Genomic DNA, 23,624 nt, shown 5'->3' with positions numbered 1-23,624 from the left:
CCATGGATTATTGATTATAGATCTTTCTTTCCAGCTTCATTCAAAGAAAATCCATTCTTCTGCACCTCTTCTCAGAATTTTTGCTTTCCTCTACTGAAAATGTGCACTATACAAACTCCCTAAGCCTCCTATTGATTTGCATTTCTGTAACACTTCACGTGTTCAAAGCCCTGTATAAAAATCAAGGAATAAAACCTCATAACATCGCTGTGAAATAGTTCAGTTTTATTATTTACATTTTACAGATGGGGGAAGTGAGGGAAAGAGAAGTGAAGTGACTTGCTCAAGGCCGTGCAGCATAACTTCTTGTCACCCAATCCTGGGCTTGTTAGGGGATTAATCCTGCTGCTGCATAGATAGGTCCTAGGGTATCACCAAGCAAGTGGACCCCCATGGGAGGGGGATGAGCAGGCAGCGGAGCAGCATGGAAGCCAAAGACAGCCCGCACAGAAGGATCTGCCCATACAGCAGTGGACAGGGCCCCATTGTGCACTGATGCTCATGCCACAGAGGCACATGGCTTCAAAACAGTGCAGCAAGGGGGATTGTGTCTGGGGTCACCTCTCCATCTGGCTGAGATAGACACACCATGGGATGGCCAACCTTCAGACACACTTCTTCTCCAGCGGAGCTGCCTGGGCTCGGGGCCCTGGTGCTCATGGTGCAACTGCTGGGTTCCTGCAGTTCCCTGTCTGCATGGTTGGCCCCTACACTTGCAGCCAGTAAGCACAGGGGAGCTTGATTTTGGACGGTGTGTGGGGAGTAGCTGCTACCTCCTGGATCACAGTGCCTGCAGTGGGTGTGATTCCAGGTCCTGATTCTATCTCTTGCCACACCCCGTCTGTCCTCTGAGCACTCCTGCAGAACAGGTTGTGGGGTGGTCGGGTGAGCATAGCTCTCCACATCAGGGGCAACTAGGGATCCTCAGTGATAGGGACACCACACCATGCTCAGTACTCCTGAGGATCCCATCTGTGCAGTGGTACCATTGGCAGGGTCCTGCACCACTGGCAGGGTCAAGGCCTGCTCCTCCAAACCAAGCCCCCAAATCCTATGAATGCCATATTTGTGAATAACTTTGGGCCTGAAGCAAAACCCACTAAAGTCAATGGGAGATCTTTTCCATCGATTTCAATGAGCTTTGGCTCAGGCAGGCCCTTGCTGCATTTGAGTAATGCTATTGAATGAAAGGGAGTTATTCCTGGGTGTTAAGTTACCCACGTGTGTTGGCAGGACTGGGGGTGGCGGACTTGCTGTCTTCACTTTAGAATCCTAATGTAAAGATTCTATTACTTATTATTTCAAGGTTATCCAAATGGGAGGAATGTATATAAAATGCTCATCAGCCAACATATTAAGAGGAAGCAAACATATACACTTTTCTTATCCAGTGAACATAATCTGGAAAAAAAAGGACTAGAAGCTTTACAGTTTTTTGTCAGCATCACCAGGTCAGGCTTTCAAGTTTAGCTGTAATCATCTACTCTTAACGATCATTTATAGGGCCTTTGACAGGTACTTTAAAAATAGATTTTCTGTATTTATTTTGTAATAATCTCTTAGAAGGCCAGAATTTTAACACCTTGTTCTACTCATTTAACAAACATTTTGGGCCAGACTTCAATGGAGTTACAGACTAGCTGATGATTTGGCTCTTTGTTTCAAAACAACTCTGCCCATATACTAGGCTTTCTTTATTTCTCTCCTGTGTCCTTTATTACTCAATATATTTGCATGAAAACAGGATATTGTAACAGCTAATTGATAAATAATGCAAGAGATGCCATTTAATAACTCTGTCTAACTCATTCAATTATAATTATGGTCCCAATTGATTACCCATGCTTTTTAGTCAGTATATTCCATTTGGAAAACTTGTCAAACAGTTTGGTTTGATTTCCAAATACAGAAAAGGATATTGACATCTTCTAATCTAAGGTCTTGCATCAGGGTCTGTTAACCTGATCTGTTGTACCCCTGCATTGTCCCATTCCCTGCATAGCCCCATTGGTCCTATCTATAGTACAAATACATTGTAAGAGACAGCCTCTGTCCTGCAGAGCTTACAACCCGACATGAAACAAGACACACTAATTGTGACAAACAAAAGGAGGAGGGAGGACAAAGGTAACAAAAATCATATAGAGCCACAGAAAAACTATTGCACAACTTAATGGTTCCAAAGCCTTTTCTTTTAAATTAAGAAATAAAATAAGCTATACCCAAAGATGCGCAGCCTGTGGGCTGATCTCTGATTGCAGCTGTTTCAACTGGAATTTCAAAAAAATAAAGTAAAAAAAAATGGCATTTTTCTTACATTTTGCAAAAGCTTGTTTTTACACAAATCTAAATGTGGGCCAAATTTCAGGCAATATTTTTGCCATAAGCCAGTGAGAACCAGCTTTATAATATATCAGGGTGGCCAAACTTACTGACCCTCTGAGCCGCATACAATAAACTTTAGACGTTCGAGAGCCAGGCGCACCTGCCAGGGCTTGGGGCTTCTGCCCTGCGGCAGAGTGGTGGGGCTATGGGCTTCAACCCCGCTCTTGCTGAAGTCCCGAGCCCTGGAAGGCACCTCCCGCAGTGTTGAAGCCCTTAGGACCCCCTCTCCACTGGGCCGAAGCCCCTAGTCCCACCACCCTTCCACAGGGGAGAAGCCCCAAGCTCCCCTTCCCCAGACTGGTAGGCAGAGAATGGGGGCCATGGGGGCTCCACAAGCCACACTTTAACTGTAAAAGAGCCACATGTGGCTGCTCGTAAGCCGCAGATGGCCACTCCTGTAATATATGAAATAGCACATCATTGCTCTCTTTCGAGCATGATTGCATGTGTGCCAAAATTTCATTTTAAAATAACTTCTCATCTGATTACATGTCCAATTAACCTAGTTCATATGAAATACCCAAGGGGCCTTAAAATTCAGGAATTCTTGATCAAAGAACTCCCATGCCACTGGGTTACTATTCTGTTATATATAATTAATTCCTTTGCAATATTTTCCAGTATTTTTAGTCATTACAGTTTTTTAAATAAAACCTCAGATGACATCTCTAATTTTGACAAGAGACACATGCTTGCTAGGTAATTAACCTGAAAATAAACCTCAGATCACTCGTCATTATCAGAGGCATAGTTCACACCTTCAGGACTGCTGAAAGTACGGCAGAGTACAGGATATTTTCCTTTGCTTATTTCTTCATCTGCACGTGGTGCCTTCTCTTCTTTCCTCTGACTGAAGGAATCAGATGTCACCCAGCTCATTTGAATCTCTGTTTTCTTGATCTTGGTTGCTTTCTATGGCTAGTACCAAATAGTTTAAGCCTTCGATGTTCCTGGTTTCTATTAAAGCAGCTGAAAGAGTACTTTCTGAATCTGTACATGGAGCATCACCATCTGCATCTGCAAGAAAGGCTGCTGTTTTACTACCAATTCAAATGCAATATTAGAAGGCAAAGAGAGCCAAGCAGCAGGTAGAGAAAGTGAATCTAGCGACCACAGCAGGAGTGACAGCTTGCATTTATTCTCTGCTGCAGCATGCCTGGATTATATCCTGAATCAAAAAAAATGCATCAGCACTCATGCTGAAAAGGACAGTAATACAGTTATAAATAAGTGATTTGCCTGTCCTGGTAGGAAAGACTGTGTGCATATGGCAAGAATGTTTGTAACCTCTTGGACCCAACTTCTAACCAAAACTGTCCCACCAGATAGACAGGTTCTTGCCTATTGGCTAAAGGTCAAGTAAAGTATGGAATGATGCATTCTCTACCATGCTTCTAGGGGCAGAGACATATAACCTAATAGGTTTTGTCCATTTCTGATTTTAATTTACAGTTTTTATTCTAACTTTGTATTGCTTATGTTTGCATATGTGCCCAGTGATGGGCATACCTTTTAAAACCTGAAAAATAACTGAATAACTAAAAGGCTCGAGTTATCATTGCTGTTATTCTGTGTATTTATTCTTAGAAACACATACTTTTTTTATTTGATACCTTCTTACTTTATTTCATTACTGGAAAATGAAGCATATGACACCCAGGTTCATCTATATGAAAATGAAGCATGTGACATCCAGGTTTATCTACACTTCGGAACCACAAGCATTGCGCTGTTCTATCCAGAGGACATTTAATTATTTATATTGATTCACCAGCTTTTTTTTATACTTCTCTGTACTATGAAGAACTCATAAGTGAGTTGGGTCCACATGATACAGTCAATTCAGAAAGATTATCAGAAAAAAAGAAGTTTAATTTAAGAACCCTATTGAGAGGAGGGAAGTTTGGAGACAGATCAAACTATGCTGATGTACTGTGATGACTGACAGCTAAGAACAATCATTTGATACACTCTTTGTCAGTTCAGGGTCATTATGGGAATATTTAGTAAGCCAATCCTCAATGAGATTTCACCCACCAGTGTAGCTCTTCTTTGTATTTGTTTTTGGTTTTTTTGCTTAATAGAGCACCTAATGGAAACCCTCAGGGGCAAGCTGTCCTGGAATAGGCATGTTGGGTATACACTGAGGGCATATTCTCAACAAACTCTTAAGAGGGAAACTTTAAAATAAGGACTTCCAAGTAAAACCAGGTATTTACAGACCAGACATATGCCGGGTCACCAGCCTAAGTATAGAACACTAGAGGGGCATTCGGATTTGTTTCCTGTATAAGTATCTGGAGCTGATGAGGTGATGGTTACAGAAATGTGAGCATGAAGTCACTGTGATATTTTTACCAGATATATAGATACATTACTAATTCTTTCCCCATCAGTCCTGAAGGATCACAGAATATGCAAAATATTATTTTCTCCTTAGCTGACATGCCACTGTGACTTCCATTAAAAAAAAAAAGACATCTTGCAACTAACGTCTCGCCTTGTTTTTAATCTTTGAGCTTTGGAGACAAAATAAGAAGCAACACTATTTTGCAGAAGCATTCAATATAGTGTACAAAGCCAGGGAAACAATACAACCCTGTTAAATATACCTTACCTTTATGACATGACAGCAACTAGTTACAAAACCACTACAGAACTGATACTTTGCCATGTTTACATAGTGAAGTTTTACACATGGTTAAATGTGTATGCTCTTTCCATTTGCCTCGATTTATTCTTCTGTTGGCATAACATTCCAAGTGAAGACACCAATGAAAACTTTAAACCTTATACACTAATGTACAAGCTGAGAAATATATGCTAAGATGTCAAGTTATTAAGCACAGCAGTCACCTTTCGCATAGGTCAGCTTAGCAAGGCAATAAAAGCTAACCTGAATCATTACAGCAGGCCAGTAGAGGATACACAGATGATCAATACGGAAAAATCACGGCTGGTTAGGAAAGCGTCAGGAAATTAGAGAAAAGGCTGTGAGCACCCGAAGCAGCACTAAGGGCCAGAAAAGCCATAGACCAGTATCTGAACTGAGTTTGGATAAGCCTGGGGAGGCAAAAGAAAACTGCTAAGTTCTCAAGGGAACAAAGAGGGAGGGACATTTTGGTGGGAGCTGGTTTATACCTGGGTCTTGTCAGGTTTTTTTGTTAGTTTCAACATTGCTAACATTAGATGTTTGACTTATACTCAGGCTAGATTATATGTAAGTAGATGCAGCCATTAAATCTTGTTTTGTGATCCCTTCAGATTTCACATGCAAAGCCTGGTTGAGCCAGTTAAACACTCAAATGGGAGACCTCCAAGCAACGTCTGAATGCTATATGCAATGGTGTGGGTGATTCACCAGTGGGCGCTTACTCCCTTAGCACTTTCCCCAAGAAAAGCGTTGTTAAACGCAATGCCCTGGCCAAACTGCAGCTGAATTAATGACACTGGGCCTCTCCTAATTCACCCTGCACTTTCCACTGCCAAATTTCTGCAGTATTCTTCAGTTACCTCCTGTTCTAAATTGATATGCAGTGCTGTTCAGTGCTGTTAAACAGCTACTGCATTCCACCCCAGTGGTGGGAGAAGCAATCGCTAGGCATCTTCCCTAACTACCTTGTGGGGTATTGTGCAATTAGTTCATGTTAATAAATGTTCTGAGATCTGGTGTGGAAAGCTGCAAATTGTTATAATGTTTATATAAATATCTTCAGTGTACTTTCAGTATAGTTTTATTTAAAAAAAACTTTTGATATCCTTTATTTTCAGAGATGGCAAATTATAAGAGGAAATCAATCAACGGAAGGGGTGACTGGTGACGATGGAGCAAAGAGAACATTTTTAAAGCTGGTCTAGAAATGTTACTTTTTTCATTAAAAATATTTTTAGGGGCCAGATCCTGAGCTGCTACAAATCAGTGCAGCTCCAGCAAAGTCAGTGGAGCTACATCGATTTACACCAGCTAAGTATCTAGCACTAGATGTTAATGATTTTCTAATAAAGACGCAACACAAACCTGTCTGGTATCGTACAGTTTTTATATGGTGAATAGCACTGTTTCCCCAATTGAAAGTTACTTTCCTGTTTTCTTTTTAATAATTATTTAAGATAACATCTCTTGCCCACCACCTCTATATACACCAAACTATTCATATATTGGGGAGCAAGAGATGCTTCTGGGGATAGCATAACGTTGAGTATATTCCAGACAAGTATTCAGTTACATATCTTTATTCAAGAAATATTAAGGGTAAGAATTTGGTTACTGGACTCTGGATTTCTCAATCTCAGAAATGTAGGATAGTATGAGGGAGTATTTCCTACAGATAAAGTATTATGCTGATACCTATGGACTACCTGGAGGTGCAGGTACTGGATTTCAGTAACAAGTATTAACAGAACAAAAATATATCTGTTATAATGCTTCACACCATATTATATATCAGTGGAGATGCATCTGTGTCTCCTGTCTAATCAAGCATATCATCTCACATGTTTTTAGGATGACTCACTAAGCTTTGCTATTCTGTCATCCTAAGGATGCTAAAAGTGAGAATTTTGCTTAGCCAAGGTCCAACTGTGTTGTGCACCCATTTACATAGTGTTTAAAAAATAAAAGCAACACTTAAAAAGTTAGAGTCCATTTTTCAAAGCGATGTTTATCAAGAGAAATCTCTGTATGCAAGAAACACTCTTGATAAATGCAATGTGGGCCACACTCAAAGCAGGGATCGATGCAGACTGGCTTGTTAGACTAAAATGTATTATCATCTAACAACTCCTAACAAGGATCAGAGCTCCATTGTGCTAGACACTGTATATACATGTAATGCAGAAGACAATTGCTTCTCCTGCTTTATAATCACTTTTTATAATTATTACTTTTTGTATTTTTTCAAAATCTAAAGGAAGGTGTGACTGTTGTTTCCCTAACTGAGTAGTACCCATTATTTGTTCTCTCTGAAATGAAATAGTAATTGGCAAGGAAACAGAGATGAAATGACCATCCTGTGCTGTACTGTTTTTGCATGCAGCGTTGTAGCCACCCACCTCTACAGCAAAAGGGCTCGAAATAAAAGCCTGCTGAAATCAATGGGAGTCCTTCCATTGACTTCATTTGGCTTTAGGTCAGACACTAAGGGTACATCTACACTACAGCGGGGAGTCGATTTAAGATACGCAAATTCAGCTACGTGAATAGCGTAGCTGAATTCGACGTATTGCAGCCGACTTACCCCGTTGTGAGGACGGCGGCAAAATCGACTTCTGGACCTTGGACACTGGAGATAGCATTTTCTGGCTGACAAACTTGTTGGGCCAGAACCTGATCTAATTTACACTAGATGAAATCTGGAGTAACTCCCTTAATGCCAATGGAGTTACCCCAAATTTGTATCAATGTGAGATTGCAATTTGGCCCATTTAAACTAAATATTGTTCACATCTAAAACACCTGCAACATTTTACAGCTACATGAGCATTTACATATTCTGCTTTGTACAATCCTATACAGAATGCCAGTTATAGAGACAGTGATAAGCTACTAACTAAAAGCTAAGTTGTAAATAATATGGAACCAAGGCATGATAATGAAAGAACAGCAGAAGGAAAAACTGAACTACAATGTTGTCTATTTTAAATTATCCTGTATTTTGTCAACAGGGGAAACAAGTGGGACTGAAGGCATTGTCTCAAACTCACCTTCAAAGGCCTGGTTGAGGACTCCAGCAGAAAGCATTCTGTCCTCAAGCTGGGGAGTGCAGCACATAGGAGAGTTTCTCAGTTCTTGCAGTTGGTCCTGAATATAACAGAACGTAGGCCTATTGTGAGGTTCTTGGGCCCAGCATTTTGTCATTAAATCCCATCTAGAAAAAATAAATGATATAATAAAATAATTAATTCTAATGTCATTATAACCACCATTATAACAAAGCTATGTTAGTGGATCATTAAATCCTCACCATCAACAACTTTGAGGACCAGAACTTCAGCTGAGGAAAACTGGCATATCTCCATTGACTTTAATGAGTCTATGGTGACTTACACTAGAATGTTTCATTAATGAACACATAGATGAACACAATAGGCTGGGGAAGAGTCAACACGGCTTTTGTAAAGGGAAATCATGCCTCACTAATCTATTAGAATTTTCTAAGGGTGTCAACAAGCATGTGAACAAGGGTGGCACAATGGATATAGTGTATTTCGACTTCAGAAAACCTTTGACAAAGTCCCTCACCAAAGGCTTATAAGCAAAAGTAAGAAGTCATGGGATAAGAGGGAATCTCATGGATCAGTAACTGGTTAAAAGATAGGAAACAAAGTGTAGGAATAAATTACCAGTTTTCAAAATGAAGAGAGGTACATAGTGGGGTCCCCACCAAAGATCTGTACTGGGACCAGTGCTGTTCAACATATTCAGAAATGTTCTGGAAACGGGGGTAAACAGTGAGGTGGCAAAATTTGCAGACGATACAAAATTACTTAAGATAGTTAATATCTCTGTTTTTATATTTAATCAAGCCTTTTACTGGGAAGGAACTCTCAATATTGGCCAGTGTTACAAGTACAACTGCTTAATTATACACATAATCAAAAATGTTTCTTCACCAAACTCAGCAGCAGGACTTCCATGGGTAGTGAGGGGTTATGTGCGGAAACTATGGCCTCATGTACATTCAGGGACAGCCATAATTCAGCTATTGGCGTAGCTGTGCTGGTACAGATTCCTACATGTAGACAAGGGCCTTTTAGGGTTTGCATTGATTTAGCTCAATTGTTCAAACCTTGGTTTGCCTTTGTCTACACTTAGGGGTTCACACCAGTGTAGCTATGCCAACTGATGGCCACCAATTGCTATATCAGGGCTTTGAGTATCGATAAAGTCAATATTTACTTAAGTGTAAATGCTTGTAGAACACAGAGTCCCTGTCCCAACTCACTACTAGAATTTACCCACTCCACTCCTACAGGGAAAGTGGATTATTATCTTCCTGGATTAACATTTTGATAAACAAATGGGCGGGGGAGGGGGGGGGGAAGGACATTCACATCCTCCTCCCTACCCACACAGTCCCTGCCCGTTTAAGGCCTTTTATGTGGTAAGGCTTCATGTGAGTTCTACTTGTCCCTGCAGTGAAAGCCTACCACAAATTCCTAAACACTTCTTAATTGAAGTTGTTTGGCCTTTGAACCCTCTTCCTATCGGTGACGGTTTGTTTTGTACAATGACAGTGAGCGAGCTGAAGTGCAGAGGAGACGATTAATGACTGCTGATGTCCAATGCAGGTTCAAAACCATGTAGAGGGAAGCAGGAATGCCAAGAATCTAGGCATTCCATTAATAACTGAGCAAAGCAGCAACAAGCGATTTACTTTACTGACAGAATCAGCATGCAGGTGCTGAGTGGTTGGCCACTGAGATAAATGAAGGTACAAGACTCAAAGAGCTAATTCAGACTCCTAGCTTTTAAAGACCAGGTTATTGATCTTAGGCCCTGATCCTACAAGTTACAACACGTGAATGACCCCCACCACCTCCGTGCAGTCCCCCTGAAGTATGGATCTCTGCAGGGGTCCACCTGCACATTGTAAATTGCAGGACTGATGCCTTAGAGGGTTACTTCAGCTAAAATCGATTTTCCTTGTTCCTTTTGAAGGCCTACTTAATCTTTATCAAGGCAACATAGAGCCTTGAATAGCTTCCTATTAGAAATAAATGTCATGCCATGTGTTTGTTAAATACTCTCCAGCAATGAACCATGAAACTCATGTTGCTACTCACTAACCCACTCACCCTCAACCCCGCCGTAGAGGGCAGAGCTCACCAATTCTTCCCAAGCCACTTTTATAAAGCAGATGTTTGTGGGACTTTTACACCAGCAGGGATCTTGTATGTCAACTGGTCTCTCCTTCCATTTTTTGCCAAATGCCCTGCTATGACTACTTAGATGATATAGCAACTTCAAATATAAGTCCTCCTCAGAGAGTTTAAAGGGTGAAATGGATTTGCTCCATCTCCCCCAAGCGACAGGTGTATTGAGCCACTCTGCACATCAGTCTTTTAAAAATTGCATTTGAATTTAGTGCTTAAGATAGCCCAGAAAGGTGCTATTTTTATCCACAGCTAAGTAGAGAACACTCAGAAGAAGAATAAACTTCTCTCTTCCCACTTTGCCTCAACCTTTCTCTGTAGAGAGCACTTCTAGGGTGAGGGGGTGCCTGGTCTTCATACACATTCTATCTATGGCCAGTTTTCTGAAATTGCCAACAAGGATGCTAACCATGATGATTACATAGGCACTTGTACACTAGGAACAAGACTGAGACTAAATTTCTTAAAGCCATCATGACTTCTAGTGACTACTGAACTGGCTGCAGTCAAACCTGTGACCCATGTAAGTGAAAGACTGCATAGGCCATTACCAATCCATACATCTTATGTTTAAGATGTGACACATTCTGTTAGTGGCAATAGAATGCACAGACTGAGAAAACCCAACTTCTGCACTCAAGTGGTTAAATTTAAGGGACAGAAGATGAACTCTCTGAAATCACCACTGAATTTGATTAAATATATCTCTTGCTACAAGATTTGTTCCCAATGCTGAATGTCCACATTATATCTTGGTTCCTGCACGTACAATAACAAATACACACCATTTAATTTTAGGGCTGAATTTTCAGCCACAACCAAAGTTCTACACTCACAAACTGGGCCATTGGATGAGTAGCTAGCCAGCTGGGGCATGCAAACACAGATTATTTTGTCTGCCAAAAAGAGAACACACTGAACGCTGCAGGGGAAAGCTACTGCATGTGCAAAAGGCCCCATGTAAAATGATGGGCAGGTGGACATGTGGCCCTCAGTGTCTCATTCATGTTCATGATACTATTCAAACAAAATTAACTTACAGATCATCAGGACAATTGTTTGGCAACTCCAGCCTCCCTCCAGACTGTACATGATGTAATACATCAAGATTGGAGTAACCTGGATACGGCTGATGACCCAGAGTTAAAGTTTCCCAAACCAAGACTCCAAAAGCCCTGAGGAAGGCAAAGGGAGAATTTTAATGAGCTTAATGGATGTCAAAAATAGACAATTATACCTACTGTTATTTAACCTAATTTTCTCTAACCTCCAAATAAGAAAAAACAGAGCTAAGGGGTTTTACGTTCATATGAACCAGTTCATACATTCTTAATCGGGTCTCTAGAGCTCCTGGAAAAAACTAGGGGAACTAACCTATTATGCCACCTATCCTTCACACACATTGGGATCAATCCTGTAAGAAACTGAGCACCCTCAACCTCCACTGACACCATGTAACATACAATTGTATCATATTTATTTAAGCAGCCTCTAGTGATTAAATGGGAGTTACACTTGCTTAATATCACTTTGGAGGCAGTCAGCACCTGCAAGCTGGGGCCTGGACTTGAAGCACTCTATATTTCCCTTATGTACATAAAAAGAGTGAAAATGAAATGGCTGCAGTGAAGTACTGTTGAAAATTCTAACTGTGCTGATGCTAGGATCCAGACTAGGACAAAGGTCTAATGAAGTATACTAAAAACTTCAGGTCATTGGGGAGCTCGGGGAAATAGTGCTAAGGAGAAAATATTTGCCTCTGTGGAGGATGCGCCATTTGGTCTAATGGAAAGTGGAGTGGGAAGAATGTGATGTCAGCAGTCAGTTCACTGACCAAAAAAGCAAACTAGACACTTTGTGGACATCCATATAAATTTGTTTTGGTCACGTGATCCTAGTTACTTCCAGCTGGACTGAAGTGAGACTCCATGGCTTTAAATAAAGAAATATATACATGCAGATATTTGTCAGAAGGCGAGACCTTTTATCAACTTAGGAAAACATCAATCAAGCAGACATTATTTCCCTCAGTATAAAAATGACCAGAGATGGCACTCTAATAACATGCCATTGCTACTGCAAACTGATTTTTCCCTGCTTTAGTATTTATTATTTTTCCCACCTCTTTGTACCCCCAAGAACTTACCAGACATCAGATCGGTTAGTAAACACACCATCAATAAGACTTTCAGGTGCCATCCATCTCACAGGGAGCAGCCCTTCTCCTCTTTTCCTGTAATAATCGTTTTTATAGATATCTCTGGCAAGCCCAAAATCCCCAATCTTCACTATTCGGGAGAGGCTGGTGTATTCCTTCACTGACACAAGGCAATTACGAGCTGCCAGGTCCCTAATGTACAAACATAAACAATGATGGAATCGTAATAGTTTTTGCCAGGCAATCATTTTCAGTTTAGTTTATTTGTTCTTACAACTGTAGGTAACAACATGTAAGAACTACAAAGAAATTAATCCTGTACCTATGAATGAAGTGCATTTTTTCTAAATAGACACAACCTTTGCAAATATCCAGACAGATAGCCAGAAGGTCGGCCACTTTTAGCAAAGGACCTCGGAACTAAAAGAAAGAGAGGCAGTGATTAGTAATGTCTTCCATCGTTACAAAGGCAGAATAAAAAGGACCTCTTGTTATGACAAAATGTATTGCTTTTCTCCTTTTGAGATTACCAGAGATTTTCAAAAGTGCAAAAAGCAGGTAGGTGCAAAATCTCTGTATATTACCAGGACAAACAACTCTGGGTATTCATGATTCAAGAACAAGGGGCTTCTCTTTTATCTAAGTAATATCAGTGAGAGATAGCAAAGCAAACCCTATATGCCGACTTCAGAGTAAACATAATACTTACTGACGTCAATGAGAAATATATGTATCCTGTGGTCGGAGAATTGGGCCCCTGGAAATTATCCCCCACCTTTAAGGCATTATTGAGGACAGGCTAATTGTCCAACAGCTAATCACTAAACACTCTCATCAGGCCGGAGACAAGCAAACTTTCTGTAGTATGGATCAATCACTAAACTGGATCTACACTAGGCATAGGAACGGTGGTGAATTAGGTTGTTGCTACAATGCCATAAAATCCTGGCTTTAAGTCATCCTTGCTAGTGACTTTATAATCCACGTTATTATCCCACATGCTAAATATGAATCACCCAAGATTTATCCCTCCTCCCCAACCCTTCATTAGTTGGTTGATCTCCTAGCATATAAACTCTTTGAGACAGGGACAGTGTCTTCCTATATGTTTGAGAACTGCCTGTCCCATTATAGATGCTTCTGCAATACAAATCATAAAAAGACAAAATATTATATTATCAGCCTTATTTATGCCTATTTGGGGTACATGATTTTACTAGGTAAACTCAATGGGCATTTTAGGACTAAAAATATTTTTTGAAAATATAGTCCTAGGCCTATTGGCAGATCAAGCTACTGCCACACAAGAGATCTGAAGTTGGTTATGAGCTCAGTGTTGAGTTCCTGGGCTGCTATGAAGAAGCCAGTCCAGAGACCCTCAGATGGAAAAAAGGGTTGGACAGACACAGGGCCTTTCACAGAGGGGAAAAGAGGAAAATGGTGGGATCCTTCAGGAATGCCACCAGCAGCTAAAAGTAAAATATACCTTTTGGAGTCCGCTGCCTACCTTTTGCCCTCTTGCTCCTCGTAAATAGCTGAGTAGATCTCCTCCTTCCATCAGTTCCAGGATAATGTACTGGGGTTCATTCAACAGGCAAACTCCAAGTAACTTCAGAATGTGGGGGTGATCAAATTTGCTGAAGAAAAGAAAACATATGTTGGAGGAAAAATCCAAGAAAAATCATGGACTTTACTAGTTAACTGGACTTGCACCCATTTCCTGCTACCAGTACTGTACTAAGCTGTTTCATCTCTAAAATCCTGTCTGTATCAATTGCAGGCTTTTGACACTTGCAAAGTTCTGTATCTCCTCCACCTTAAAGAGAGCTCAAGTATATATACCAAAAATGTAGCTTTATGTTATTCTATGGGGGTAGGGTGGTTAGGCATGGACTCTTCAGAGTGTTTTAGGGTGACCATATGTCCTGATTTTATAGGGACAGTCCCGATATTCAGGGCTTTGTCTTATAGAGGCACCTATTATCCCCCAATGTCCTGTCCCGATTTTTCACACTTGCTATCCAGTCACCCTAGTGTTCCTAGATAAAAGGAAGTGTGCAGAAGAAGAATACCCATGTGATTGTCTCCTCTTGGTTGAAGTTAATACGAACTGCAATCTGCCCTTGATATTCTGGAGATTTATTATATTTATAGTGTTTTTCGCAACATAAAATTAAATGAGAAAAAAAGTTTTACAATTACTATTATTAGAGTAGAATGACTCACCCAGAGAAATCCATTCCATGAGACAGTCTGTGGGCAACATATCATCTTAGTGAAGAGGAGCATCAGCAGCTTTGCCATAGCTTTGTGCTAGTGTAATGCCAACAGACCCTGGTTGTCAGTGGGCAGGATCGAACCTGGGGCCTTTGGAGCTTAGTGCATGAGCCTCTATTGCATGAGCTAAAAGCCAACTGGCTGTTAGCTAAGGCTGTAGAGCAGAATCATTTTTATCTCTCTCTCTTTAAATGGTCTCGGTGCCACTACATGGGACAGAACACCACAACCCGGAGGTGTGTGGGTTACATACTTCCCCTAGCTGAGGAAGCATGTCCCGAGCTTCAGAGACTTCCCAGTTGAAATCCTGGATGAGCCCACACTTGTACCACCAACATACCCCAGTCATTGGCAGTAGGGATCAAACCTGTGGCCTCTGGAGCTTAGTGCATGAGCCTCATCCACATGAGCTAAAAGCCAACTGGCTGTTAGCTAAGGCTGTAGAGCAGAATCATTTTTATCTCTCTCTCTTTAAATGGTCTCGGTGCCACTAGATGGGACAGAACACCACACCGAGGAGCTTGTCATGAATTTGGACTAACCAACAGTCTAAAGAAGACTCTGATTATGGCACAAGGTGTGTTGGCTGCACCAAACGTTTCAATAGCTAACACCATGCTAAATATTGTGCACAAGTTCTGCTATCTAGGATCATCTGTACTGGAGAACTTATTGCTAGATGACAAGCTTAATTCTTGCATATTCAGCCAACTAACTAAGGGCATGTGAGAGGAAACTAACACTGAACACCAAAAAGCAACAGAGGGTCCTGTGGCACCTTTAAGACTAACAGAAGTATTGGAGTCTTGCATCTGAAGAAGTGAGGTTCTTACCCACGAAAGCTTATGCTCCCAATACTTCTATTAGTCTTAAAGGTGCCACAGGACCCTTTGTTGCTTTTTACAGATTCAGACTAACATGGCTACCCCTCTGATACTGAACACCAAGATACACATCTAGCAGACATGCATTTTGAGCACATTGCTGTTGGGTGGCGAGGCCTGGATCACCTACCACAGACATGAAAGAAGGCTAAACATCTTCCACACACCCTTGCTGTCTTTGCCGTATTCTAAATATCAAGTGGGAAACCAAAGTTCCTGACACTTGAGAAAGCAACATTGCCAAGTCTAATCATTCTTCTTGAACACAGATGTCTCCATTGGCTTGGTCATCTGCACCCGATGGAAGATGAACATAGTCCAAAGGATTTCCTACATGGAGAACTTGCAGATACCCTGAGGACATTGTGCTGACCTAAGTCAGTTACAAAGACATTTGCAAGAGGGACCTGAAAACTTTCAACATTGACACCATAAGCTGGGAAAGATGCAGCTAGCAACAGGCTGCTCTAGAGGCCTGCACTTTACCACAGAGTCAAAGAGCTGATGAGAGGTGGTTGTGAGAGAGGAAAGTGAAGAGAGTGAATAGCAAAGTGCAGCAGTTCTCAAGTGCTAGTAATGAGTTGGCTTCATCCTCTGGCCCTGTACCTTACACCTGCGTTATCTGTGGCAAGGACCATCACTCAAGAATTGGACTTTTTAGCCACTTGTGATGCTGCCGAATGACACACAGTAACTGGACTTCTTTGGCACTTACACCATCGTTTTTTGAGACAGATGGTTGCCATTGTATAGTCTTTAGGGGCAAATGACCATAGATTCAGGAGAGTTAGAGATGTAAAAGACCTATTAAGTTACCCAGCCCAACCATTTGCTTATGCAGTATTGTTTCCTATAGTACATTTTCAAGGGAAATCTAAAACTGTATGAAGAATACTTGCAATCACATCTGTTTGCATGCATAAACCCCATAAACAGACGTTTATGTGTCCAAACAAATAGGGATATTATAGAGACATTATCACTCTAAAATCTAGTACATTTCAAAGAAGGAATTAAAAGCAGTTCCAGATTCTGTCCATTTCTATGTTTTTACAATCACAATTTCTTGTGATTTAAAATGGTTTCCCAATGCTGCATGAAAGATTCCAAACAATCTGGGAAACTATACAGGGGATAGACTGAAACTGACTTTAGTCAAAGTGCTGTCAAATGTAAACAAACAAATAAAACTGAGAAACTTTTCTCCTCTAACCTCTTTCAGTTCCAGGAATCTTAGGTGTTGCTTGTAACAATAGTAGGTAAAAACTTTTCAGTGAGAAGTGTGATTTTTAAGTTGACAGTTCCCTTCCCCCACCTGGCACATACCTCTCAATCATACATAAACTCTGGCTCTCAAGAACAAAAGTAAGAGTAGGAGCACCTGGTACTTCCCTTACAAGTCTCCAACAGTTTCTCCACAGACCTGTCATTCTTTATCTCCCAAGATTTTGCAATATATTTTTGAACACAAGAGACTCAGTTACCAATATCCAATATCAAATGGTTGTTTGAAAACAGAATGTAACCCAAGTATTTTATCACTGGTGCATAATAATAGTAACAGAAGCCATGTATACTCCTCCTTTAAACACAACAGTGTGCATAGCATTACAGTCTGCACTGCAATATTCATTTAGACAGACAAGCAACAGAAAGGTTATATTTAGATAAAAAGCACATCAGGATTTTTTAAACAGCTGCAATTATGTTGCCCAGTCAGTCCTCGGCTTCCATAATTTATGAGATCTAACAGATAAATATCAAGCATCTACCATTAGACCTTCTCGACAGCTAATGAAAATATCTCCCTTTTGGTAAGTGCCTCACATGAAAATTCAGTAGCAAATGAAACACACAAAAAAGTTTCTGGTTGAGTGAAGGTTAATGGGAATAATGAATTTTTAAATTTTGTTTCATATTCTACCTATCTCTAAGTCCCATTGTGTGTGTTCATATGTGTACATTTAATTGTACTAATTTTCAGGGGTCTCTATTTCCAGGAATTTTGTGTTTAAATTATTTATCTGTAAGAAATAATGCAGCAAGTAGGGATGCATAAGATATTTTGTCTACAGATATATACACCATATACATCTTACCTACAAAAATATATGTTTGTAGTATCTTACTGACAAGCAGACTGGTTTTAAGATAAACTCTTATTAGGAACAGTAATGATGTACAAAACTAAGGTAACAAACCTTATTAAAGTCCTCCAGAAAGTGAAGAGTTGTCAAACTTCTTGGAGAATTTATTCTATGCAGTGGTTCTCAAAGCCGGTCCACCGCTTGTTCAGGGAAAGGCCGGTTTGTTTACCTGCCGCATCCACAGGTTCGGCCGATTGCGGTTCCCACTGTCCGCGGTTTGCTGCTCCAGACCAATGGGGGCTGCGGGAAAGGCGGCCAGCACATCCCTCAGCCCGTGCCGCTTTCTGCTGCCCCCATTGGCCTGGAGCGGTGAACCGCGGCCAGTGGGAGCCACGATCGGCCGAACCTACGGACGCAGCAGATAAACAAACTGCCCCAGCCCGCCAGGGGCTTTCCCTGAACAAGCGGTGGACTGGCTTTGAGAACACTGTTCCATAGCACAATGTAACTGGATCTTAAGGTTGCAAAGGGAAGGTTTCTTATCTTATAGTAAGTGGAGTTCTTCGAGATGTGTTCTTCCTGTGGGTATTTGCTGTGGGGTGCACATCCACTATGTGAGCCCAGGACCAGAAATTCGTCAATTGCAGTGTCAGTTATATAAGAACATAAGAACAGCCATATTGGGTCAGACCAAAGGTCCATCTTGCCCAGTATCCTGTCTTCTGACAGTGGCCAATGCCAGGTTCTTCAGAGGGAATGTACAGAACAGGCAATCATCAAGTGATCCATCCCCTGTCGCCCATTCCCAGCTTCTGGCAAACAGAGGCTAGGGACACCATCCCTGCCCATCTTGGCTAATAGCCATTGATGGACCTACCCTCCATGAATTTATCTAGTTCTTTTTTGAACCCCTTCAAAAACACAACCTCCTCTGGCAAAGAGTTCCACAGGTTGACTGCGTGTTATATGAAGAAACACTTCCTTTTATTTGTTTTAAACCTGATGCCTATTAATTTCATTTGCTGACCCCTAGTTCCTGTGTTATGAGAAGGAGTAACTAACACTTCCTTATTTACTTTCTCCCCACCAGTCATGATTTTATATCCCCCTTAGTCATCTCTTCTCCAAGCTGAAAAGTCACAGTCTTATTAATCTCTCCTCATATGGAAGCTGTTCCTTACCCCTAATCATTTTTGTTGCCCTTTTCTGTACCTTTTCCAATTCCAATATATCTTTTTAGAGATGGGGCGACCACATCTGTACACAGTATTCAAGACGTGGGCGTACCATGGATTTATAGAGAGGCAATATGATATTTTCTGTCTAATCCCTTTCCTAATGATTCCCAACATTCTGTTAGCTTTTTTGATAGGATGTTCTCAGAGAACTATCCACCATGACTCTGAGATCTCTTTCTTGAGTGGTAACAGCTAATTTAGGCCCATCTTTTATATGTATAGTTGGGATTATGTTTTCTAATGTGCATTACTTTGCATTGATCAACATTGAATTTCATCTGCCATTTTGTTGCCCAGTCACCCAGTTTTGTGAGATCCCTGGTAACTCTTCACAGTCTGCTTTGGACTTAACTATCTTGAGTAGTTTTGTATCATCTGCAAATGTTGCCACCTCACTGTTTACCCCTTTTTCCATTGGTCCACATCTGCATGCTATGCCTCCTCATGCCACAAACCAAGGGCATAAATGGTGGTGCCAACAGTCTGCCCCTTCAGTTCCTACTCCACTGTGAATCACATGAGGATCCAAATCAGAGGGGAAGGAGAGCAGGTCAGGAATACCACAAGTACCACACATCTCAAAGAAATCCAGTTGTTATAAGGTACGTAACCTTCCTTGCTTCTTCTAGTGTTGGTCCCTATCTGTGTTCCCTCAAAGCTGCGCGGTCGGGCGGCCGCCCAGGAGAGATTCAAGTGCCACACACTTGATTAGCAGAGCTGCGCACATCTGGCAGGCAGCAGCATGTGTTCATGTGCCCCTCCCCCCGCTGCTTTGCAGCCACGTTGCTCCTGCCCTCTGCCTTGGAGCCCCTGGCCAGCTGCTCCCGGGACCTTCCTGCCGGCTGTGCAGAGCGGGGGAAGGGGGAGGCACTAATATCAGGGTGTCCCCCTCCCTCTGCCCCTGTACCCCATCTCCACAGAGTAGGGTCGTCGGGACAGGGATCAGGAGCAGGAGAGCTGCTGTGATCTGAGGTCTGAACGAGCGGTGAGTGAGTGCCTTAAAAAGACAGCTCAGGATCTCCCTGTCTCCGTCTCTTTCTCACACACACACACACACACACATTCTGTCTCTCCCCTCCCCCCTGCCCATGTACCCCATCTCCGCAGAGATGGGGGCAGGGCACAGGAGCAGAAGAGCTGCTGTGGTCTGAGGTCTGAATGAGCCTTCCCACGGTCAGCGAGGGTGCCTTAAAGAGACAGTGCATGGCGTCGCTCAGAGACTTCCCCAGCAGCCAGTGTACACACACACACACACACACACACACACACACACACACACACACACACACAGAGTCTTTCACCTTCACCTCCCAAAACATACTTGTATTATTGTTGTTGTTACTTCTTGGTACTTCCTGCAATGCACAGATATTCTCTGTAATTTTATTCTTTCAAAGTGTGTTATTTTAGTTTTTTGACTGGTCTATGCATTTCATCATTTTTATTTCTCTCTTACACTTAAATTTAATTCTTTGAGTAGTGAGTTCTAAAATGCCTAACCTGTCCTGGCTGAAGTAATTATCCCTATGGTAACTTTTTAAAACTATATATTCTATCTAAGTTTTTGGTTTCTACTGGTGGCGCACATAGGCACATACCTCGGTGCACATAACAAAATTTATGCCACACATGGACGGAAAAAATTAGAGGGAACATTGGTTTGGTATTAACTGTGGACGATTCCCAAACCATGTTTATTTTGGAGAAGGGTGCAAGAAGGTACCTGGCACCACAGACTGTGGGACTGCTGAACCAAAGGATGCATCATCTGCCAAGGCATAAGTCAGAGCATAGTGCTGAGTCAATGTATGGACAGAGCTCTAAGTAGTTGCCCTGCAGATTTTGGAAAGAAGGACACCTTGCAGTGATACTACTGAGGTAGCTTGTGCCCTATGTGAGTAACCTTTGATACAAGATGGAGAAGAAGTAATTTCTGCAAGCTGGTAACAGAGGAGGATGCAGCCAGAGATTCACCTCAAGAATCTGTGGGACGATATGGCCTTGCCCTTCATTCCAGCTCCTCAAAATGGCTTTGTCCAATCCAAGTAGAAAGCCAGGGAAAGGCTTTCATCTAATGAGTGTCATCTTCTTTCATCTCTCAAATGGGGCTTTGATAGACTCATTTGATTTAGATGGAAATCCGACAGGACTATAAGAACAAACATAGGATCTAGGCCATCTTCATTAAATACAGGAAGAAGCATGAAGCCAAGGGGTCAAAGGACAGTCTCATAAATGCTGCTAGTACTAAATTCAGATCCCTGGGAGGGCAAGATAGCACAGGGAAAATGCTAACAAAGCCTTTAATGAATTGGACTGTCATGGGATAAGTGAAAACTGAGTAACTCTCTATTGGCGGGTGAAATTATAGCTATGAGATGCACTTTCAGTGAGCTGACTGGAAGTCTTGATATCTCAGGTGGCCAACGTCTTCCAAATGGCCTTATCCAAGTCCAAGATGGCTTCATTCATGTATAAGGCCATCTTGGCAGGAGATGCAGAGTGGAGGATGGCTAAAAGCTTTGCATGTAGGTCCTGCACTTCCTCCAATGGAATTTGAAGGGTGTCAGCTATCCTCCTAAGCAGCTCTTGGTATTGCCTGTAATTGTCAGGCAGAGTGGGGAAGACTGGCAATACCACCTCATCTGGGGATGAGGATGAAACCATAGAGTGTTCTTGCTGTACCATCTGCTCCAGCTGCGTCTCTTGATATTCTGCTAGAGCTTTCTCTCTAAACACTGGAGATTGAGGTTGGTATCTGAAGTATTATGATTCTGGGCCTGGTGGTAAGGATCCCATGCACCCAAATGTGACCACATAGGGTCGTATGGGTAGGGAGGTGGACCGTATGTTGGTACCAGTACTCCTTTGGGGGTGAATATGGGTCCTGGGCAGGGGAGGGTCTCCATGAACCCTGTCAGGGCTAGACTTTTATAGGGAAGCCTTATTGTAACTGGTTTACCATCTCTTGTTCCTCCTCTGAGTAGAATTCTCTGATTCAAGAGGTGGGGCCATTGGTGTCACCCGGGTGAGGGTGGTATGGATGGAGGTGGGACAGAGACAGCATCTTGATATCATAGCTCTGTTGGAGATGGGGTTGGGGAATGGATGGTGTTTCAATGTGTAACACCAACACAGACCCCAGTTGTCGGCAGGCAGGATCGAACCTGGGGCCTCTGGAGATTAGTGCATGAGCCTCTACTGCATAAGCTAAAAGCCAACTGGCCCTTAGCTAAGGCTGTAGAGCAGACTCATTAATTTCTAAGTGGTCTTGGTGCCACTAGAGGGGACAGAACACCACACTCAGGAGGTGCATGGGTTACAAATGTCCTGTACTAACATTGGTTACATGAGGATCAGGGACTATGGATCCGGGTAGATTGCCAGAACATCTTGAAGGGTGCATCTCAGTTGAGCTGGAAGAGAACTGGCTGGAGTCTTTAGTTTCAGGACCAATGGTGCAGGCTTAGGCGTGCATATGACACTGCCAGTGTACAGGGAATGCACTGCTTACTATCTTTGCATGACTCAGAGGACGGTTTTGGAACAGCAGAAGCTTCTGGTATCATCGATGCTTGCCCAATCTCACCAGGAGTTCTAGGTGAACACTGTATGGGGCGCAGAGTCTTGCTCAAACTGAGAGAAGAAGTGAAGCTGCTCTCCTGTCTGAGGACCTATGAACAGACTTCTCTGCTCTTTTGTGTTTCTTATCCTTGTCATGCTTCCACTTGGTCTTTCAGCTTGGTGGGACGTTCTGCCAGTGCCACCAGAGCAATGCTCAGTGGTTCAAGTGAAGAATTGGAGAACGGAATGGCCCTGGATCCGATCTAGATCTCATGGTTAGCTCTATAAAGGGTTGGCAGACCTGTAACTCCCAGAGCCTGCCTCGTACAGGGGGAGACAAGTGGCTAATCCCACACCTAGATAGAATGCATAACTCCCTCAAGCAGTGGAAGCTGGTATTGTGAGGGTCACTCAGAAGGAGATCTAGGGGCAGGCAAGGCAGATTTGAAGCCAGGAACCCTGGGCATAGGGGAGACAGGGTGGGGGAAGGAACCTCCCCAACTCTAACTAACTAAACTAGATTTAAGCTAACCAACTATGTAAACATAAGAATGAAATACCTATTTACAATTATTTACAGGTAAAACATCGAGTGAAAGAAAAGAATACAGGTGGATTCTGTCCCAGACCACGGGCAGTAGAAGACAAACTAAAGAGGCGCACCTACACTGAATACTCAGAGGAACCAGCACTCAAAGAAGAAGGGAAAGGATGCATTCAAAAGTCAGGAAATGCACATAAAACCTTAACTCCTCTCCTTTATGAAACTGTGTTTTGATTGTCTTTAATTACATAATCACATACAAGTATTCTTATAGGAGCCCGTCTCATTCCACGCTTGGTTCAGACAGTGCGTAAGGAATGAGCAAAAGAAATATGACACTGATTTTTTTTTTAAACTTACGGAAACAGAAGCAAAGAGGGAGTATGCACACAATACAATTGCTATCTGTCTATTATAATTCAATAATGTTATATTTTGAGTATGGGAAATTAAATTCCAAATGTTCAATACCAGCTTCTTATTGTGAGTGCCCAAATTTGAAGTCAGAGAATTGCAAGTGCTCAACACCTCTGAAAATTAAGCCTTATTCATATTCTTATGCTCCTAAGTGAAGTCTTTACCTTAAATCATGGCACATTCACTGGGGACTCC

General features: G+C 42.0%; 1 protein-coding gene across 1 annotated transcript in view; it reads right to left on the bottom strand.

Moving 5' to 3' along the window:
* Nucleotides 1–210: 210 nt before the first annotated feature.
* Nucleotides 211–23,624, bottom strand: part of ROS1 (ROS proto-oncogene 1, receptor tyrosine kinase) — a 91,772-nt gene continuing 68,358 nt past the window's right edge. Inside the window, exons 39-44 of the mRNA XM_054022878.1 lie at nucleotides 13,926–14,055; nucleotides 12,741–12,838; nucleotides 12,407–12,610; nucleotides 11,301–11,435; nucleotides 8,089–8,252; nucleotides 211–3,402 (exon numbers count right to left, since the gene is read on the bottom strand). Of these exons, the coding sequence (XP_053878853.1) occupies nucleotides 3,245–3,402; nucleotides 8,089–8,252; nucleotides 11,301–11,435; nucleotides 12,407–12,610; nucleotides 12,741–12,838; nucleotides 13,926–14,055 (889 nt within the window). The 3' untranslated portion in view covers nucleotides 211–3,244. The remainder of the gene's footprint in view (nucleotides 3,403–8,088; nucleotides 8,253–11,300; nucleotides 11,436–12,406; nucleotides 12,611–12,740; nucleotides 12,839–13,925; nucleotides 14,056–23,624) is intronic.

Source organism: Malaclemys terrapin, chromosome 3 (genome assembly GCF_027887155.1).
Source record: "Malaclemys terrapin pileata isolate rMalTer1 chromosome 3, rMalTer1.hap1, whole genome shotgun sequence".
Taxonomy (NCBI): domain Eukaryota; kingdom Metazoa; phylum Chordata; order Testudines; family Emydidae; genus Malaclemys; species Malaclemys terrapin.
Note: the sequence above shows the minus strand (reverse complement) of the source record. Positions and strands in the feature narration are given on the sequence as shown.